The sequence below is a fragment of the Anser cygnoides genome, chromosome 27 (genome assembly GCF_040182565.1).
Source record: "Anser cygnoides isolate HZ-2024a breed goose chromosome 27, Taihu_goose_T2T_genome, whole genome shotgun sequence".
NCBI classification, from domain to species: Eukaryota; Metazoa; Chordata; class Aves; order Anseriformes; family Anatidae; genus Anser; species Anser cygnoides.
This window is the reverse complement of record NC_089899.1, coordinates 4,179,711-4,195,531: the sequence shown is the minus strand read 5'-3', so window position 1 is coordinate 4,195,531 and position 15,821 is coordinate 4,179,711. Positions and strand designations below refer to the sequence as shown.

Here is a 15,821-nt window from a genome sequence, read left to right as displayed (position 1 = left end):
CTCCCTCAGCTCTCAGTGTTACTAAAGCTGATTTCAGGCCTCCTGGCTCCTTCCTGCTTCTCCCCTCCAGCAGATCTTGCTTCCCTCCCTAGCCCTTGCCCAACGTCTCCCGGCAGCAAGCGGACGGGGTCTGAGCCCTGCCAGCCGTCTGCTCTCGCTATGCCGCTATCTGTGCATGATGCTCAGCCGGGGAGACAGCCGCGTTCCTTCCACTGCAGCTCGTGCCGACCCTGGCTCCCAGCCCGGCTGGGAGGGCAACAGCGCAGCCTTGCTCCTGGAGGCCGGCAGAAGTCAAAGTCACAAGAAGGAATAAGGAGCGAGCCACGGATGTGACGCTGTGCAGGGCTTGGGGATAACTGCTCCTCTCCAAAGGATTTCTTTCCATCTTCGATAGCTCAGTGCCTGGCTTTCCTCTGCAGCTGGGAGTTTGCAGATGCTGTCATTTGGCCTCAGCAGGCAGAGGCTGGCCCCTGAGCGAACTTGGGCTCCCTGCTGCCTCCCAAGCCTTCCAGATTCTTCGCTTCAGGTCTACTGCATGCAGGTATGGTGAGAACCTTGTAAAAGTAATAATCAGTGTGCTGATCGATTTTGCATCAAGACTTTGTTATCCACAGAGGCGATCCTAAACTTGGAGAGGACTTCTTTTTTCTGGTTTTCAGATATTCTGTACCATTTCCCATTGTCACAGGAATGGGTGATGAGGATATGGGATATATCTAATACAATTTGTTTATCTGATAAAATGCATACAAATCCATGAAGCTCACACACCTGCGATCTTTGAGAAGCAGCTTTGCTTTTGGGCTTCTTGTAAGTAAAGGCAGGTCATCGAGCATGTCACCTCACTCACTCCTGTTCCCCCTTTTACATTTTCTGCCACAGCTATGTAAGACATGCACTTTAACCAGAACTTGAGAATTATGTTATGTGCTAGTTGCCTGGAAATGTTGGTTAGACTGAGCAAGCATCACTTCTTCAAATTTCTGTCCCTCTTCTGATATCTTATTTTAAAATAACTGACCTGGAAAGTGCTAACAGACCTCCCCCACTGACTGTTTTTTGAGGCATTATTTTAAGCATGTGGATAAAACACATATATGCATCTAAAAACCCGACTAAGGGAAAGCGTCTCATGGAAATGAAGCATTAGTAAACAACCTTGTTACTGAGTACCTAAGTAAAATCCTTCAGAGTGTGCGTCCTGCTTGCACCTCACTACCCTTGTCAGCGCCAAGAGCATGTTAGCGCTGCAAGGTGCTTGTTTGGTCTCTTGGGTGATTGTAGAGACACTCGCTCTGCATTTCCTTGTGCCTCCAGTGATCACAAGCAGCAGGGTGCTTTGAGGCCACTAGCAAGCGAGAGGCTGCAAGTTTTAGGAATGTTACAGGAAAAAGTCTGAATAATGTTTATTTCTTGCTTTGCTGTTTATATGTGTAGGCTTCTGAGATGCCTTCCGTGGTATTTCAGTGCTTAGTATTGAAAGGAATCCACCACTAGTACGTTCGAAGCGCAAAGCCTAGTTTCCAGGAATTACAGCTGCCTAATTCCCATGGGATTTATTCCCATTGGTTACTAATGGGTGTCTGCTGGTGACCTCAGTGACATTGTAACACGAGGCTTTCCGCCCAGACACTTGCAGGCTTTTCTCGCCTCCTAACAGGGGATTAAACATCCCTGCAGCAAGCACAGCTGCAAATCCGGAAGGTAGGAGCATGTCTGTGGGTGGGAGTGTGCGAGCATTAAAAAGGGAGAGGGGGGGAAAGTTGTACGGAAGTGTGGCAGGGAGAGACGGGGGCTGGGAGCACTTGAAACCTTTCCGATCCTCGGCCAGTCGGCATTCCTTCAGTACTGGAGGGCTAAATGTTCTAATATTTATTAGGATTCCTTTAGGATTCATGGTTTGATAGTCAGAAGTAAGAAGACACCGTTGCAAGTCATTTGACCAATTCTACGCAGATTTAGCAGGCGTCAGGTTGGGCTGGGGCGGGGATGTCCGTAGCTGCTCACATAGCAGAGGTGCCAGGAGAGGAAGCATCAAGGAGCTGGGTTCTTGTGCACAGCTTGGCCAGGGCTGGAGGAGAAGCTGGTTCTGCTGGCATCCTTACTCCAGAGCCTCACCCTTTGTGCTACCCTCTATTGACTGTCAGCCGTGCTAAAAAAATACAATGAAACAGAGCAAAGGAAGCAGGATGCTGTTTCGTAGCCACTTCTTATCACCGTACTAAAAGAGGGCTGAGCAGATAGTGCAGGTGTCCTGGCAAATGGGACACAATTCACAGCAGCAAAGCAGAGCAGCAGCCGGGCAAGCAGATAAACACACCGCTGGCAGGGCTTGCTTCCTAAGCACCCGAGCATGGTCTGCAGTGATGAAGAGGAGTGGAATTTTCCAGCCGGGTAGGCAGGCTGCGCGCGCCAGGCTCCCGCCTCCCCACCGTGGCTGCTTGCTGATGCCCATTTAGCTGCAGGCTATGAACTGTGAGATTTCTCAGGGGCTTCTCCTAGGTCAGGAACAATCACTTGAAAAGTAGATCAGAGAGCTCACAGAGGAGGTGGCCTGATAAGCTGGGAACGTGCCTTCCCTTTGGCTCAGTTTCTGTAATGAGCTGTGAGACAGTTTGCATTGCCTCTGTTGACAGCGTGCAGCCAGCACCACTCCGAGCTTCTCTGTGCTACAATTTGGGCTCTGTGTGCTCGCCTGAGCCCAACCTGACACCCACAGGCATCAGGGCCACCGCTCCACCCTTCTGCTTTATGATCTGTGATAGGGGACAGGAAGAACAACTACCTCAAAGGAGGCTGTAGCAGGGTGGAGGTCAGTCTCTTCTCCCAAGCAACAAGTGGTAAGGCAAGAGGAAATGACCTCAAGTTGTGCCGGGGGAGGTTTAGGTTGGGTATTAGGAAAAATTCTTCACTGAAAGGTTGTGAGGCATTGCAACAGGCAGCCCATGGAATTAGTTGGGTCGCCATCCCTGGAGGTCTTCAAAAGATGTGTAGATGTGGTGCTCAGCGATATGGTTTAGTGGTAGGCCTGGCAGTGCTAGGTTAATGGTTGGACTTGATGATCCTAGAGGTCTTTTCTGACCTAAATGATTCTGTGATTCTAAGCCCAGTGCTGTACGTGCAGGTCAAGTGCTCCCTGCTTGTTCCAGGAAGACCCAGACAACAAATCCACACCGCCAGGCTGGGTGATGGGTGCCCACCAGACACTTCTGCAGCCCTGAGTGGGGAAAAGTGGTCACCAAGACACCAGTTCTGGAGACGGCTATACCTTCTTCTGGAATACTTCAAAGTATTGAGTGTTAGAGCAGGGCTGTACCCCAAGGTAAACAGGCATTTTGTCAAAATTACGAGCGTAAGAAACATGACAGAAGGGTGTCGTAAAAAGAGTGAAAAAAAAAGTCTCTGAAGAAGAGATAGGTAGAGTGTGATTTTCCTAGAGAGAACCGGTGGGAATGAAAGACCAAGTCCGTCAGGAGTGGTTGAAAGTAGCTGGTTTTAGGGGATTCTGCAATTCAGTGAAGGAAAGCCAAGGGTGTAGAATTGCCATACAGCTCTGTTTTCTCTGAAATCCTGTAGTTTTGAATTCTCCTTCAGGAAAGCTAGTGAATGTTTGGATAAATTCCTAAAGGAAAGCAAATTGTGAAATCAGATTTGCATGTCCACATGCAAACGTTGTTTAAGGTATGCTACAGGCGCTTGGTGTGGTAATGGCAGTGTTAGTATTAGCATTAAGTTCAGTTCAGCTCATTTACAGCAGCAGCTGACTGCTTTTTCCAAATTATCATGCATAATTTCAAGGGTCAGGTAGACCCAGGCTTATATAATTTGCCTGGAATTGTGGTGAATTCATCACCACCAGAAAGGAGTAATGCAGGTTCAGAAATTTTTCTAAATAGTATATTCTACTTAAAAGAAAATTAATTAACACAGGACTATTCCTGTCCTGAAAAAGGAGGTCAGACTAGATGATCACAAATGGTCCCTTTTGTCCTTGTAATATACATATATACAGCGTTGGGAACTAATGGAGAAGAGCATAATGCCAATGGTAATACCATGTGGAGAATACCAGAGAAAATGGGCCAAGTTAAATTTGGACAAATATATCATCGGAGCAGCAGAAGTATTTCCATCCTGTTTTCCCAGCTCAGAGAAGGCAGGCTTAACCCACAGTAGCATCGGACCAAGCTACTTGAATTATCAGTGAGGTTTTTTGACATTTTCCAGCTTGTACAACTCACTGATACAGGATGCCCAGAAGTCACATGCTGTTGTCGGAAGGCCATGAAAGCCATTCCCCTGAAGTACTGAATCACCAGTTGAGGCATTTCAGGCTGTTAAGATGGAGCAGGGTGCACATGAAGGTGCTGTATCACAGTTTCTCATCCAGAGAGACAGACCATACTGAGAATAACTGTGTCCACTACTGTTCAGTGGACTGCTGCTCCTGCCAAGAAACATTGTTCACAATTTTTGTATTATTTGGCTGCGCAGAACTCGCAGTCAGACAGGATGGTGTACCCCACGTGCAGGTCTGCAGCTTTCTCTCAACCCAACAGCTGTTTCAGTTTTGGCCTTCCTGCTACCGTGGCTGTCCTATGGGCTGCCATCACCCTCCACTGACGATTATATTTCCCCCTCCGTGACTTCCCAGGACCCAGGGACCTGCTCACATCCCTCAAGCCAGAGACCGTTCCAGAGCAGCTGCTGCCAACCTAACAACCTGTTTCCCGAGTACCCAAATCTTATCCAGAAGTTGTGTGGGATTCTCTTCTCCCCAGCCATTCTTTGTCACCCCATTGTCACCCAGCTGTATCGGTGGGGAGGCTGGGGAAGGGGAGCAGGAAGGGGCTGCTGGGGAGAGAAAGGGCAAAGTGAGAAAGACTCTGAACATGTTAATGCCCCCAGAAAAGACCCTGAACTGTGGAAGAAAACATGCTAGATTTGAGCCTCACTGTTTGAAATGCACCCCTCAGAAGAAATGTAGTGAAACCAGACAAGGCAGGAGATGAAGGGATAAGAACAGGTCACATTCATCTCATGCTAGTATGGGCATTCAGCTATCCTGCCTGTCTGAATTGCCTCTTGCTGTGCTAGATAGCTGTTGTCAGAAATAAAGTTGTGGAGAAAAGGACAGGGAAAGGTTCTCATACCTGTCCTGGCTGCTCCAAGAGCAGCTGTGACAAGGCACATCCATCTTGTGCTGGATAGCTCAAGTTTTGAATACTACCTTTCTCCACAGCAGGAAATATTCTTATTGAACCAATTTGCACGTGACAGTTTCAATAAGAAATATTTTTTTTTTCTCTAAGAGCAGTCCCTAGGAGTGATGCCATCTCTCATGCTGGCAGGATGTTTCATAGTCCTTCAAAAACTGTATGAAAATGGAGTTCTGAGAAATGCTTCTACCTGCTGCCAATTCACAGGTGAGGTTGCAGTGCACGTGTCCCTAGAGCAGCCAGAGAAACTCAGCACATCCACAATTCAGCTGTCAAAACCTATGAGTAAGTGACTATGAGGGAACTGCCTACTACAAAAAGAAACATAGTGTGTGTACAGCTGGTTAACAATTAAAATGCCAGTAGAGCATAGAAGAGACAGCTCTGGTACTTTGCTTTTTGTGACTGATCTGCTGCAGAAGGAAAAAGTGCTTTTTCCAGCCATCCTAACAAAGAATCCAAGATCAGTGCTAATATACAATGAGGCAGCTGATGGCATCCTTGCTGAAACTCAACTACTGCACACAAAAATGGCAACAGTGAATAGGGAAAGACCTGTAAAACTTGAAAGCATGAGAACTGGGGAAGCTGTTCATGCCATACAAAGCACAGCCAGGCAGAGGCTGCAGGAGGCAGAGCGGTGTTAGGAAGGAAAAGGGCAGTCTGCTTCTGGAAGAGAAGAAATGAAAAGACAGTTCTCAATAAGCAACTATTCCTCCCCACTGGGGAGCGGGAGGTGGGGTGGGGAATTCAGGTGAGTTTCCACTAGGGAACATACTGGGGATAGAGCAGGAGATTCCAGTGGAAATATCAGTAAAGATGGTGGAAAAGTTTGACAAAATGCTGGGCTTAGGACTTCAGACATCACCACCAGCTTAGGCATTTGCAGCTCACAATGACAGGGGCTGTATGTAGTGATATACTGAGGTTTGTGAAAAATGGCATGGAACAAATGACACAGCCTCCTGAAGCAGAACTGCCCTTGCAAGTGTGCAGCACGTGTTCCCTGTGTGCCTGGGAGGAGCAGGGAGCATAAACTGACATTTAGCATAGCTGAAACCTCTCAATCCCATGTACTCTCAGCAGAACCAAGGAGAAAATGGCCACACTTCTGACTATCAGATATGTCAGAAGTTCAGAAAAGTTTGTCTCGCTCATCAGTTGAAACCCAGTCAAAAATCGGCGGTGAGAATTTTTTCTCATCAGAAATATCAATTTTTGGTTGTCACTTTCTTTGCTGGCCATCAGAAATTCTAACCAGAATGTCCTGCCAGCAAGAACTGCACCACATCTCTTTTAGCCCTTCTGGCCCTGTTCTCCTTGGCCTTTGCTCATCCTCGAGGCTGCATCAAGGACGAGGCACCACAGCAGCTCCACGACAGGGCATGCTGCAGTGTAACGTGAGAGCTGCAGTCTATCCTACAAGGTAAAAATATGCTCATGAGAGGCACTCGCATGAAGAAACATTACAGCTCAAGTGGGAGCAGATTTACATCAGCCTGATCCAAGCCAAAATGTTTCTTTACATTTCTGCTAGAATTTTTCTGAACGTCGTGTGTTGCAAGAGTTTGAGTTTTGACTTTTTGCTTCAAAATAGGGCAAAAATAAATGTTGAAATATTGGTATTTCCCATAGGAAGGAAATTCCATTATTTGAGCAGCTCTGTGAAACAGAAAAGGAGGTTCATTTGCAGAAACTCTGCTAACTTCGAATGAAGGTCATGGCTGGACTACGCTCCCTGGGCCAAGTGAGCAGTGCAAGATAGAAAATTAATCCCAGCCCCCAAAGTAAGGTTACTGTAACAAGGGGAACCAGACCACAGAATTGCAAAATCCAGGAAAGGAAGAGTTGAAAGATTGCTTAACATATAAGAAAATCACATCTTTCCCCATGGCAATTAGCCACTGGGAATATTAGCAACTGGGTTTTCTAACACTCCAGCAGAAACCACCCGCATTCCTCTGACAGGTCTAGGTAAGGGCTGTTCACGGACATCCTCCCAGTCATCAGCACGTTCAGGTGACAAGGGTGCACACACCCCAGTGATTCACTGCAGCATGCTCCTTAATGTGTTTTTCGCAGCAGTTCAGAGAGATTGAGCTCTTTCAAAAGGCTAAAGCAATAAATGCTGATTGTAAAGTAGGGAACCTATGGGCTAGTAGACACAGCCATCTGCTGTTCTTTCGGTTTTTGTTGTTTCCCAACCTGATCCTGCAGTCTCAATGCTTCATCCAAGTTGCATACAGCAACCCAAATACGTCAGGACTGCATTTTAACAGAGATTCACATGTGGGGCTTTCCTTATCATTACATTGGGAATCAACACTTTACGTCCATCTTTAGGTGTTCTGCTTTTTAAAGATCAAATAGGTAATCAATGTCTCACTTAAAAACAAAGAGGTAATAAAGATGCAGTCATTCTGCTGGGCCTGCAAACCTTTTTCAGAGAGACATAAACCCTGTGTAAAAATCTGTCTCAAGAGTCCTTTCCCCAGAACTTCACTCGTTTAGGACTGAGGTCTTTCCAAGTTGCACAGAGACAGAGACTGAGGTTGTGTTAAAGCGGGAGTGGGTGTTAAACAAACTGCCCTGTCCCTACATGACATTTTTAGTCTGATTGTGAGATTAGCATAAATCAGTTTGAAAGGCACTTTACGGAGAAAATCACAAGGGAGGTGATTTGGAAAAGCTGTTCCAGGCTGTTTCTCAACAAGCCCTTTCTTTATCTTCGCTCTCAAATGGCTGCACAAGGACGGCGTTAGAAGGCCCTCGGTAACTCAGTGCCACGAGGAGCCGTGGTCTCGTCTTTTCTCATTGCGTCTCACAAGGCTGCCATTGAGAGTTTCCCTTTTACCTGCTGTTGATAACTTGCAGTATCACATGGCCTCTGTGCGATGTGGCTGATGAAGCGTGCCTGGCACTCACAGGAAGAGGCGAGTCTCAGGGTCTTATCTCATTGTGGGGTTTGTTCCCCAAGGAATTGCTCCACCCTGGGAAGGCTCTGCCCTCTACCAGGGCCACTGTCCTGAGGGAGCAGAGCTCTTCACCTCCTCCGTAGCTTCAGATTGCGGCTCCGTGTCCTACTTTATAACTTGAAGGTGTCTGGAAACTGCTGTAGGTAAAAGTCAAAATGAAACGTTGAGGAAATTGGTGAAAGAGAAGTTTTAAGGCAGTAATCACTGTGAGTTTAGGGCTAAAGAAGGCTTAGAGGTATTAACCTGGGGTTTAAGAAACTGGGTAGGAATTACTACAGACCCTAGGAGCCAAGCTGAACTGCAGGCATAGAGGGTGGAAACGGGCAATTATCCACCCCTAGTCAACCATTTCTCCCTGAAGTAGGTTCAGGGAAAAAAAAAAAAAAAAATGCAGCTGTTGAGAGATGGCCAAGTGCGTGGCAGCTCTGCCCCTCGCTGGGTAGTGTCAGAAATGCACTGTCCATGCAAAGAGCACTCTTCTGACTGCCGCTGATCACCCAAGCCTGCAGCAGACAGCTAACAGCGGAGTCAGGTACCCATCTGTAATAAAGCTGCTGGCTAAGCCACTGGGAGAAGCAGGGGCAGGCGCACTAAGGGATGTCCTTCCTCCAGGACCACCCCACCGGCAGCCGATGGCCGTGAACCAGCAGAAGGAGCGGAGATGAGCTGTGCACAAGGCTGCGCTTACACAGCCTGCCTCCTTTTCCCTCTGCTGCTGGACTGGCTCTCATCCACATTTCTGCAGGAACACTTTGGGTGCGTAGTGCAGGCAGAACGCTGGAGTCTATGCCACAAAACCAGAGACATTTATTTCGGGGGAAAAAAAAAAATCTCACATTCCAATATGTGTTTTGCTGAAAAGATAACTGAAACTTTGCGGAGTACAGGGCTAGGGTTTCCAGTCCCCGGCTGACACTCACATGACCTGAGACCTCACTGAACTTCTGTATCCTTCAATAGGAAAACTAGCGCTGTTTCCTCCATTTACAAATGAGCAACTGAGTCACATGAAGACCAAACAATTTGTCTGGTGCAGACAGTGTGTCCTTGCCCCCTGATGTAGCAACGGCCTGTGTCCGTGCTGATTTGGCAGATGGAGGAAGTTGAAACAAGGGAGAGTGATAGAATTAGTCAAGACCCTAGGCTCCAAATGGCCCATCCAGCAAAATCCCACCTAATCACCCTCCTGATTGATGTCTGTCTTTTTCTGGAAGGAAGCCAGTGGGTGTTGGGAGCTGCTCTCTGTAGCAGGGGGCTGAGGAGGTTTAGCTCTCCCCTTCCCACAGAATCCAATGGGGACAGAGGGCTTGGGGATTTCACTTCCAGGACTCTGCCAGACGAGCCTGACACTGAGGCTTTGATCTTCTCCCTGCTGGATAAATCACACTCCGTGGCAAGTTCTGGCTGCAGCCACAATGCGCTGCCGCTGGTGTGTACTGAAGCTGGGGCACACAGCAAAGCCCCTGCGCTGGTGCCACCTGAAACAGGGAGAAGTCTGCCAGCAGGTAACAACCAATGCATCCCCCTGTGAGTTGAGGAATAGAAACAGAAGTGCTGTTGGAACCTTGGGCTTGTATTTTGGTGATAATTCTTCACTTTACCCCATCCAGAAGCCAGCACTGACTATGTGGTTCGCACACCTTCAAATTGACTTGGCATCATGCATTACTATAGATGCACCACTAAACCGTGCTACTAAGTTCTACATCTCCACATTTCTTGAAAACCTCCAGGGATGGTGACTCAGCCAGTTCCCTGGGCAGCCTGTTCCAGTGCTGCACAACCCTTTCAGTAAATAAATTTCTCCCAATATCAACCCTAAACCTTCCCTGGTACAACTTCGGACCATTTCCTCTTGTCCTACCACTTGGTGCTTGGGAGAAGAGCCCAATCCCCACCTCGCTACAACCTCCTTTAAGGTAACTGTAAAGTACAATAAGGTCTCTCCTGAGCCTTCTCTTCTTCAAGTTAAACAACCCCAGCTCCCTCAGCCACCCCTCATAAGACTTGTTCTGTAGACCCTTCACCAGCTTCGTTGCTCTTCTTTGGGCACGCGCCAGCACCTCCATGTCCTTCTTGTAGTGAGATGAGTAAAGACAGCGCCTGCTTCCTTGAAAGCAGAGTTTGGCTCACTGACAGGCTGCATTGCTAACGTATTTCCTTTGCACACTCAGTGAATGGATTCTTGCCTTGTGACTCGCCTAACACACCACTGGGAAATTACAGCTATTTGGCTGAGGCACAGACACATGTCCATCCCCTCGGGCCGATCTGGACAAACCACAGAGGTGTGTCTGGATCTCTGAGGCCCTGCTTACACAGACAGGGCTGGTGAAGGACCTGCCTGCTCGGAGTATTCAGCTGTTGCTGCCGGATGGATTTCTGCTCACAGCCACCCTCGAGGAAGGCAGCAGACTGAGGGGGCAGGACTGGGATGGGGATGAGATCTGGTTCTCATTTAACAGCTCGTCCTGCTCTCTGTTGCTACTAACTCTCTTTGCAGCTTGTGTGAGGAGGGAGAAGAAAGTGCAAAACCTCTGGTATCGTTAAATCCAGCACGGACTATATGCAACATCACGGTGACAGGTGCTTGCTGTCCTCTGGTCTCCTGCAATCATCGAAGATTTTTTCAGTCTCCTCCTACATGCCACTCCCCCACCCCCTACTGCCATGTATCCTGAGCATATTACAGTCTTCCTTTCCTCTCTCAGGAGGTATTGCTCAGAGCTCTCTGCTAACGCTGCACCTTTCTAAGGAGAAAATTCTGCATCCTGCCTTTGAGCTTAAAGAATTAAAGAACAAAACAACTCAGAATAATCCCCCAAGCCGAAAAAGACCCGCTGTTGTCCTGCTCGACAACTGACGCTTGTTCCAGGTGAGTGGTTTTGTCAGCAAATCTAGATGCATGAATAAGAGTGGTGCCAGGTCCAGTGGCTGGAGGACAGCAGGCGATTTCCTTGGGCACATGCATGAGAGGGCAGGAGGGATAGCTCTCGCCCTGCTTCGGGAGAGGGGACTGCCCCCAAGGGAGCGCTTTAAAAGTGGGACTGTGTGCTCAGGGCTGGGTGAAATGCCTGGTGGGCAGGCAGAAAGAGCCAGCCTCGTCACAGGACATCAGTATGAGCAGGGGGCTGTGGAGAGAGAGGGACTTGTCCTCCCAGGATTGGATTTAGGCTGCAAGCCAGCTGATCAGTGAGCGATCACTGTCGCTGCAGGGCTCAGTGGGGATGAAATTCCTGCCCTCCACTTGGCCGGTTCCCTCACGCCGAGATGCGCCAGCGGCTGGACCCTGGGCAGATCCGTTCTCGTCCTGCGTCCATCGCTGTGGCAGGAGTTGGCTGGGGGGCAGGTGGCTGCCAGTCAGGGAGTGAAAAATGGACAAGCCCTAGCACTGCACCGAGTGGGAAGCCCTGCCAGGGGCTGCTATAGCAACTCAAAGATGGCTGAGTTGAGCCCAGTTGGGCTGGTGAGTGGAAGTTTTCTGTGTAGGCACTTTGGCTGCATTGCTTTCAGCGTGTGCTGCCCTTACGAGGGCAAGCAATGGGGCGGGCTGCAGAGGGTCCAAGAGCAAGAGGGGTGAGGGTGCCTTCAGCCCAAGGCTTTGTGAGCCCTCCCTGTCTTGGTCCTCAGTACTGGAAAACAGAACATGTACTGCACAGTGGCTGGATTCAGTGCTCCTGACAACAGGCACTGAGCTACCAATGTGGGAGTGAGGCGGGAGTGGAGGCACCCAAGACGGCCCCTGCGAAGTGCCAGTTTTTCTTGGTGCTGGAGGTATGTTGTAGATTCCTGCTCTGGAGTGCCCGTTGTCTGCCCAGAAGCAGGTAGGACTTGCTTCCTGTTAACCTGCAGTTGCCAGGCCGCTGAGCAGAGCCCTGAGAGCAAGGCACGGCCCTGCCGGCCCTCCATGAGCAGCCTGGTGCGTCCCTTCCTCCCAGGCTTGCATCTTCCCTCTCTCCTCACAAGGGTGGGCTATTTAATTTCTGCCTCCTTATTTTCTGACCCAGCTCCAGAAGCTGTCCACCTCAGAAAAACTAGAGCAGCTTTCTCACGGACCCTCTCTCCCCCTGCAGAGATTCCTTCTCCTTCTTCTCCCCCTTAGCGTGCTTCCCTGCTGCTACTTGTGGAGACTTCCCTCCTTGAAAATCCTACTCATTTTGATATTAAACATAATAGCAGAGTTTCCTTGGAGACGAGAGAAACAGTGGGCTCAAAAGTGCTGATTATTTCACAGTTCCTGGCTGGCTTTCAGCAATGGGGAAAAAAAAAAAAAAAAGAGAGAGAGAGGGAGAGAGGGAGAGAAAAGGAAAAGAAAAGGAAAGGAAAGGAAAAGAAAAGGAGAGAGAGAGAAGGAAAGGCAAGAAAAAGAAAAGGCAAGAAAAAGAAGGAAAAGGAAAGGCAAGAAAAGGAAATAAAAAAAATAAAAATAAAGAGAAAAGAAAAGAAAAAAGAAAAGAAAAGAAAAGAAAAGAAAAGAAAAGAAAAGAAAAGAAAAGAAAAGAAAAGAAAAGAAAAGAAAAGAAAAGAAAAGAAAAGAAAAGAAAAGAAAAGAAAAGAAAAAAAGAAAAGAAAAGAAAAGAAAAGAAAAGAAAAGAAAAGAAAAGAAAAGAGAGAAAAGAAAGAGGAAAGGAGGAAAAGAGGAAAAGAGGAAAAGAGGAAAAAAGGAAAGAGTTGTGTTAGAAAGAGGGAGCCTGGGGCAGCCACTCTTGAGGGGGGCACCGGCCACTGACTTGCTTTTCCAGTGCTGTGTCTTTACAGCAAGGCTCGCCTGAGCACCGGGCCAGTGCTCGTGGCAGTGCTGTGACAGCACACGCTGTACCGAGCACCACAGCTTTGGGATTCTGTTGCCACTCCAGTCCCTGGAGGCTGGTAAACTGGAGAGAGGCTTTTTGATGGGCAGTTCTAATTTGGCTGATTTCTGTCAGTCCCAGGAGTACAACCGACTAATTAGGTTAACCCTTTGTGTATTTTTCTACACAGACTTTAGCAATAGTGGGACAACAACATAAATTTAAGTCGTTATCTCCTATCCATTTGTCCCAAGGTATGACAAGAGGGTTTGTCCCAGCCAGAGCTTGAGTCCACCAGGAGACACCGGTGCTCTCCTCTGCTCTGTTGGCCACACAAGTTTTTGCTTTGCATTGGGGTTGGGTTTGTGCTATCTGACTGATATGTTTGCTGTACTTGGGCAGAGGGAGCAGGGGACAGACCGAGTGCTGATGCTCTGCCCCACGAGAGAAAAAAGGGGAAGACAAAAATGCAGAAAGTCTTCACTTAAACTTTGCATTGACCTCCAACACCAGGCACCATGGCAAGAGTGCCCTGTAATGCCGCATCCTGCCAGTGTCCAGGAACTTCCTTGTCCCAGAGGAGTATCTCACAGAGGATCACACTTGACTGATGGTTCTCCCTCTGCTGAGACACCCCTGGGGTCCTCACAATCCGTCTGCAACAAATGGCACTTGGTCATTTCCATGAAGCAGCGTTTTCTTGTTTATTTTTCAGCGTGGTGCAAGAGTGCTGTGCAGGGGTTAGAGGGTGAGAGAAGAAGAGAGGGAAACCAGACCATAGCCCTGTGCCAATTATACATACAAATCAGTTCCAGGACACGGCTGGGGATGGGGTTGTGTCAGTGCTGTCTGAAAGGCCTGCAAAGCCTTGTCACGCAGTGTTTCAGCAGGAGATGGAAGGACCACAGAATGGCTGAGATTGGCAAGGACCTCTGGAGATCATCTCATCAACGTTCCTCCTCAAAGCAGTGTCAGCCACAACTGGTTGCTCAGGACCATTGCTCAGAACCATGCCCAGTCTGTTTTTGAGTATCTCTAAGGATGGAGACCCCACAGCCTCTCTGGGCAACCTGCTCCAGAGCTCAACCTTAAAGAGTAAAAAAAAAAAAAGGAAAAAACACAGCTCTTTTCTTATGCATAAGTAGAATTTCCTTGTACTTCAGTTTGTGTCCACAATGTTATGCTTTGTTCATTCTTGCATAAAGGGTGATGTTCCCTCCTCCCCCTCCTGGCCTATTCTTCCCGAGGAGCCTGTACTTGTCTTCTGCAGCTCTTCCGTTAGGTGAGCTGTGCCACCACATCTCTGTGAATTCAACGAAACTGCAGCCTTGTTACTTTATGTGGATCTCTTAATTTCTCCTTTTGGTTTGCCATGTCGTTGTAGTCACTAGCATACATTCACCTCAGAGGGGCACACACTTGTGCTCTTTTTCCCAGAAAATTGTGAGAAATTGCATTATTTTGCCTTAGAATCATGGAATGGTTTGGGTTGCAATGGATGTTAAAAACCATCTAGTTCCAACCCCCCTGCCACAGGCAGAAACACCTCCCACCAGCCCAGGCTGCCCAAAGCCCCATCCAGCCTGGCCTTGAACACTTCCAGGGATGGGGCATCCACAGCTTCTCTGGGCAGCCTGTTCTGGTGCCTCACCACCCTCTGAATGAAGAATTTCTTCCTTATACCTAACCTTAACCTACCCTATTAGTTTAAACCCATTACCCCGTGTCCTATCACTACACCCCCCTGACAACGAGTCTCTCCCCATGTGAGAGTGTCAAGTGTCTTCTTGACACTTCCTTGTTTATGTGCCTACGCTAGAGGTAGACCTCTGTTTTATTTTATTTTTTTCTAAGATCTTTTTCCACACCACCCTGCGCCCTGTCCTTGCCAACCCAGTCTATCACTTCCTCATTTGTCTGTATTAGTCATCATCTCCCTTTTCCATTATTTCTAGCTTAAAGCTCTCCTCACCAGGCTGACCAGATGCTTGCTACCATACATCTCATCAGATTGATCCCATCTCTTCCTTGAACCTCAAAGAGTGTCTCCATGGTCATAAAAGCCAAAAACCTGTTATTTACACCAGCTGTTCACCCGCAGGATCCATTCAGTCCTCCACAAGTCCCTCTCACAAGCAGGATCAGTGAAGACAATGCCTGGCCCACCATACCATGCCCTTGACCATTGCCTCCAAAGCCATGTGGTCAAGCTTCATATGCTCTGGGAGTCTTCTGGCCATATCACTTGGGGCAACAGCCCAAGGGCTGGACAAGCATCAGCATCTCTCCACAGCATCCCTGATCTGAGCCCCAGGTAGGCAGGAAACCTCTCTAGATTATAGAGCTTGACAGATGGGGGCCTCTGTCACTCTCAGAAGGGAGTCTCCGTTCCTAACCCTCACTGCTTCCTCCTGGTGCTCCTACAGGGTTCAAGCAGCTCAGAGCGCTGTTGGTCAGAGCCCCCAGCCCACCTCTCTTACCAGGGCTGAATCTGTCCCGTCGCTGCAGATCTGCAGGTGAAGCAGGAGCGCTCCTCTTGTTGCCAGAAGTCACAGTCTTCCAGCCTTCCAGCCTCCTTATGGGAGTCTTTATTTCTCAACCTAATAAGCACAGAGTCTGCTTGCCCCTACTGCGGTGCAGTTCGGGGTTCACATTCTTCTATCTGCTGTCAGATGTGACTCAGAATATGCAGTCAACCTTTTTTCCATCACCACAGATGCTGCACAGTCGGCTGACCTCTTCATCGAGATCCCTCACTTGGTGGTACAAATCCTCAGCCAGTGCACACCTCCTGAAGGCAGGAGACCATTCCCCTGCCCCAGCGAAAGGTCCCAGGC

General features: G+C 48.5%; 1 protein-coding gene across 9 annotated transcripts in view; it reads left to right on the top strand.

The window, feature by feature from the left end:
• The first annotated feature begins 294 nt into the window (after window positions 1-294).
• LOC106045680 (excitatory amino acid transporter 1-like) overlaps window positions 295-15,821 on the top strand; it is a 40,328-nt gene continuing 24,801 nt past the window's right edge. For 3 of the 9 annotated variants that reach the window (XM_013196294.3, XM_013196295.3, XM_013196293.3), the window contains exon 1: window positions 296-541. In XM_013196294.3, coding sequence (XP_013051748.2) covers window positions 434-541 — 108 coding nt within the window. In that variant the 5' untranslated portion in view covers window positions 296-433. Of the gene's footprint in view, window positions 542-10,609; window positions 11,070-15,821 lie in introns of those variants that run through there. The other 6 variants (XM_013196298.3, XM_013196297.3, XR_001212904.3 and 3 more) reach the window with 4 other exon arrangements.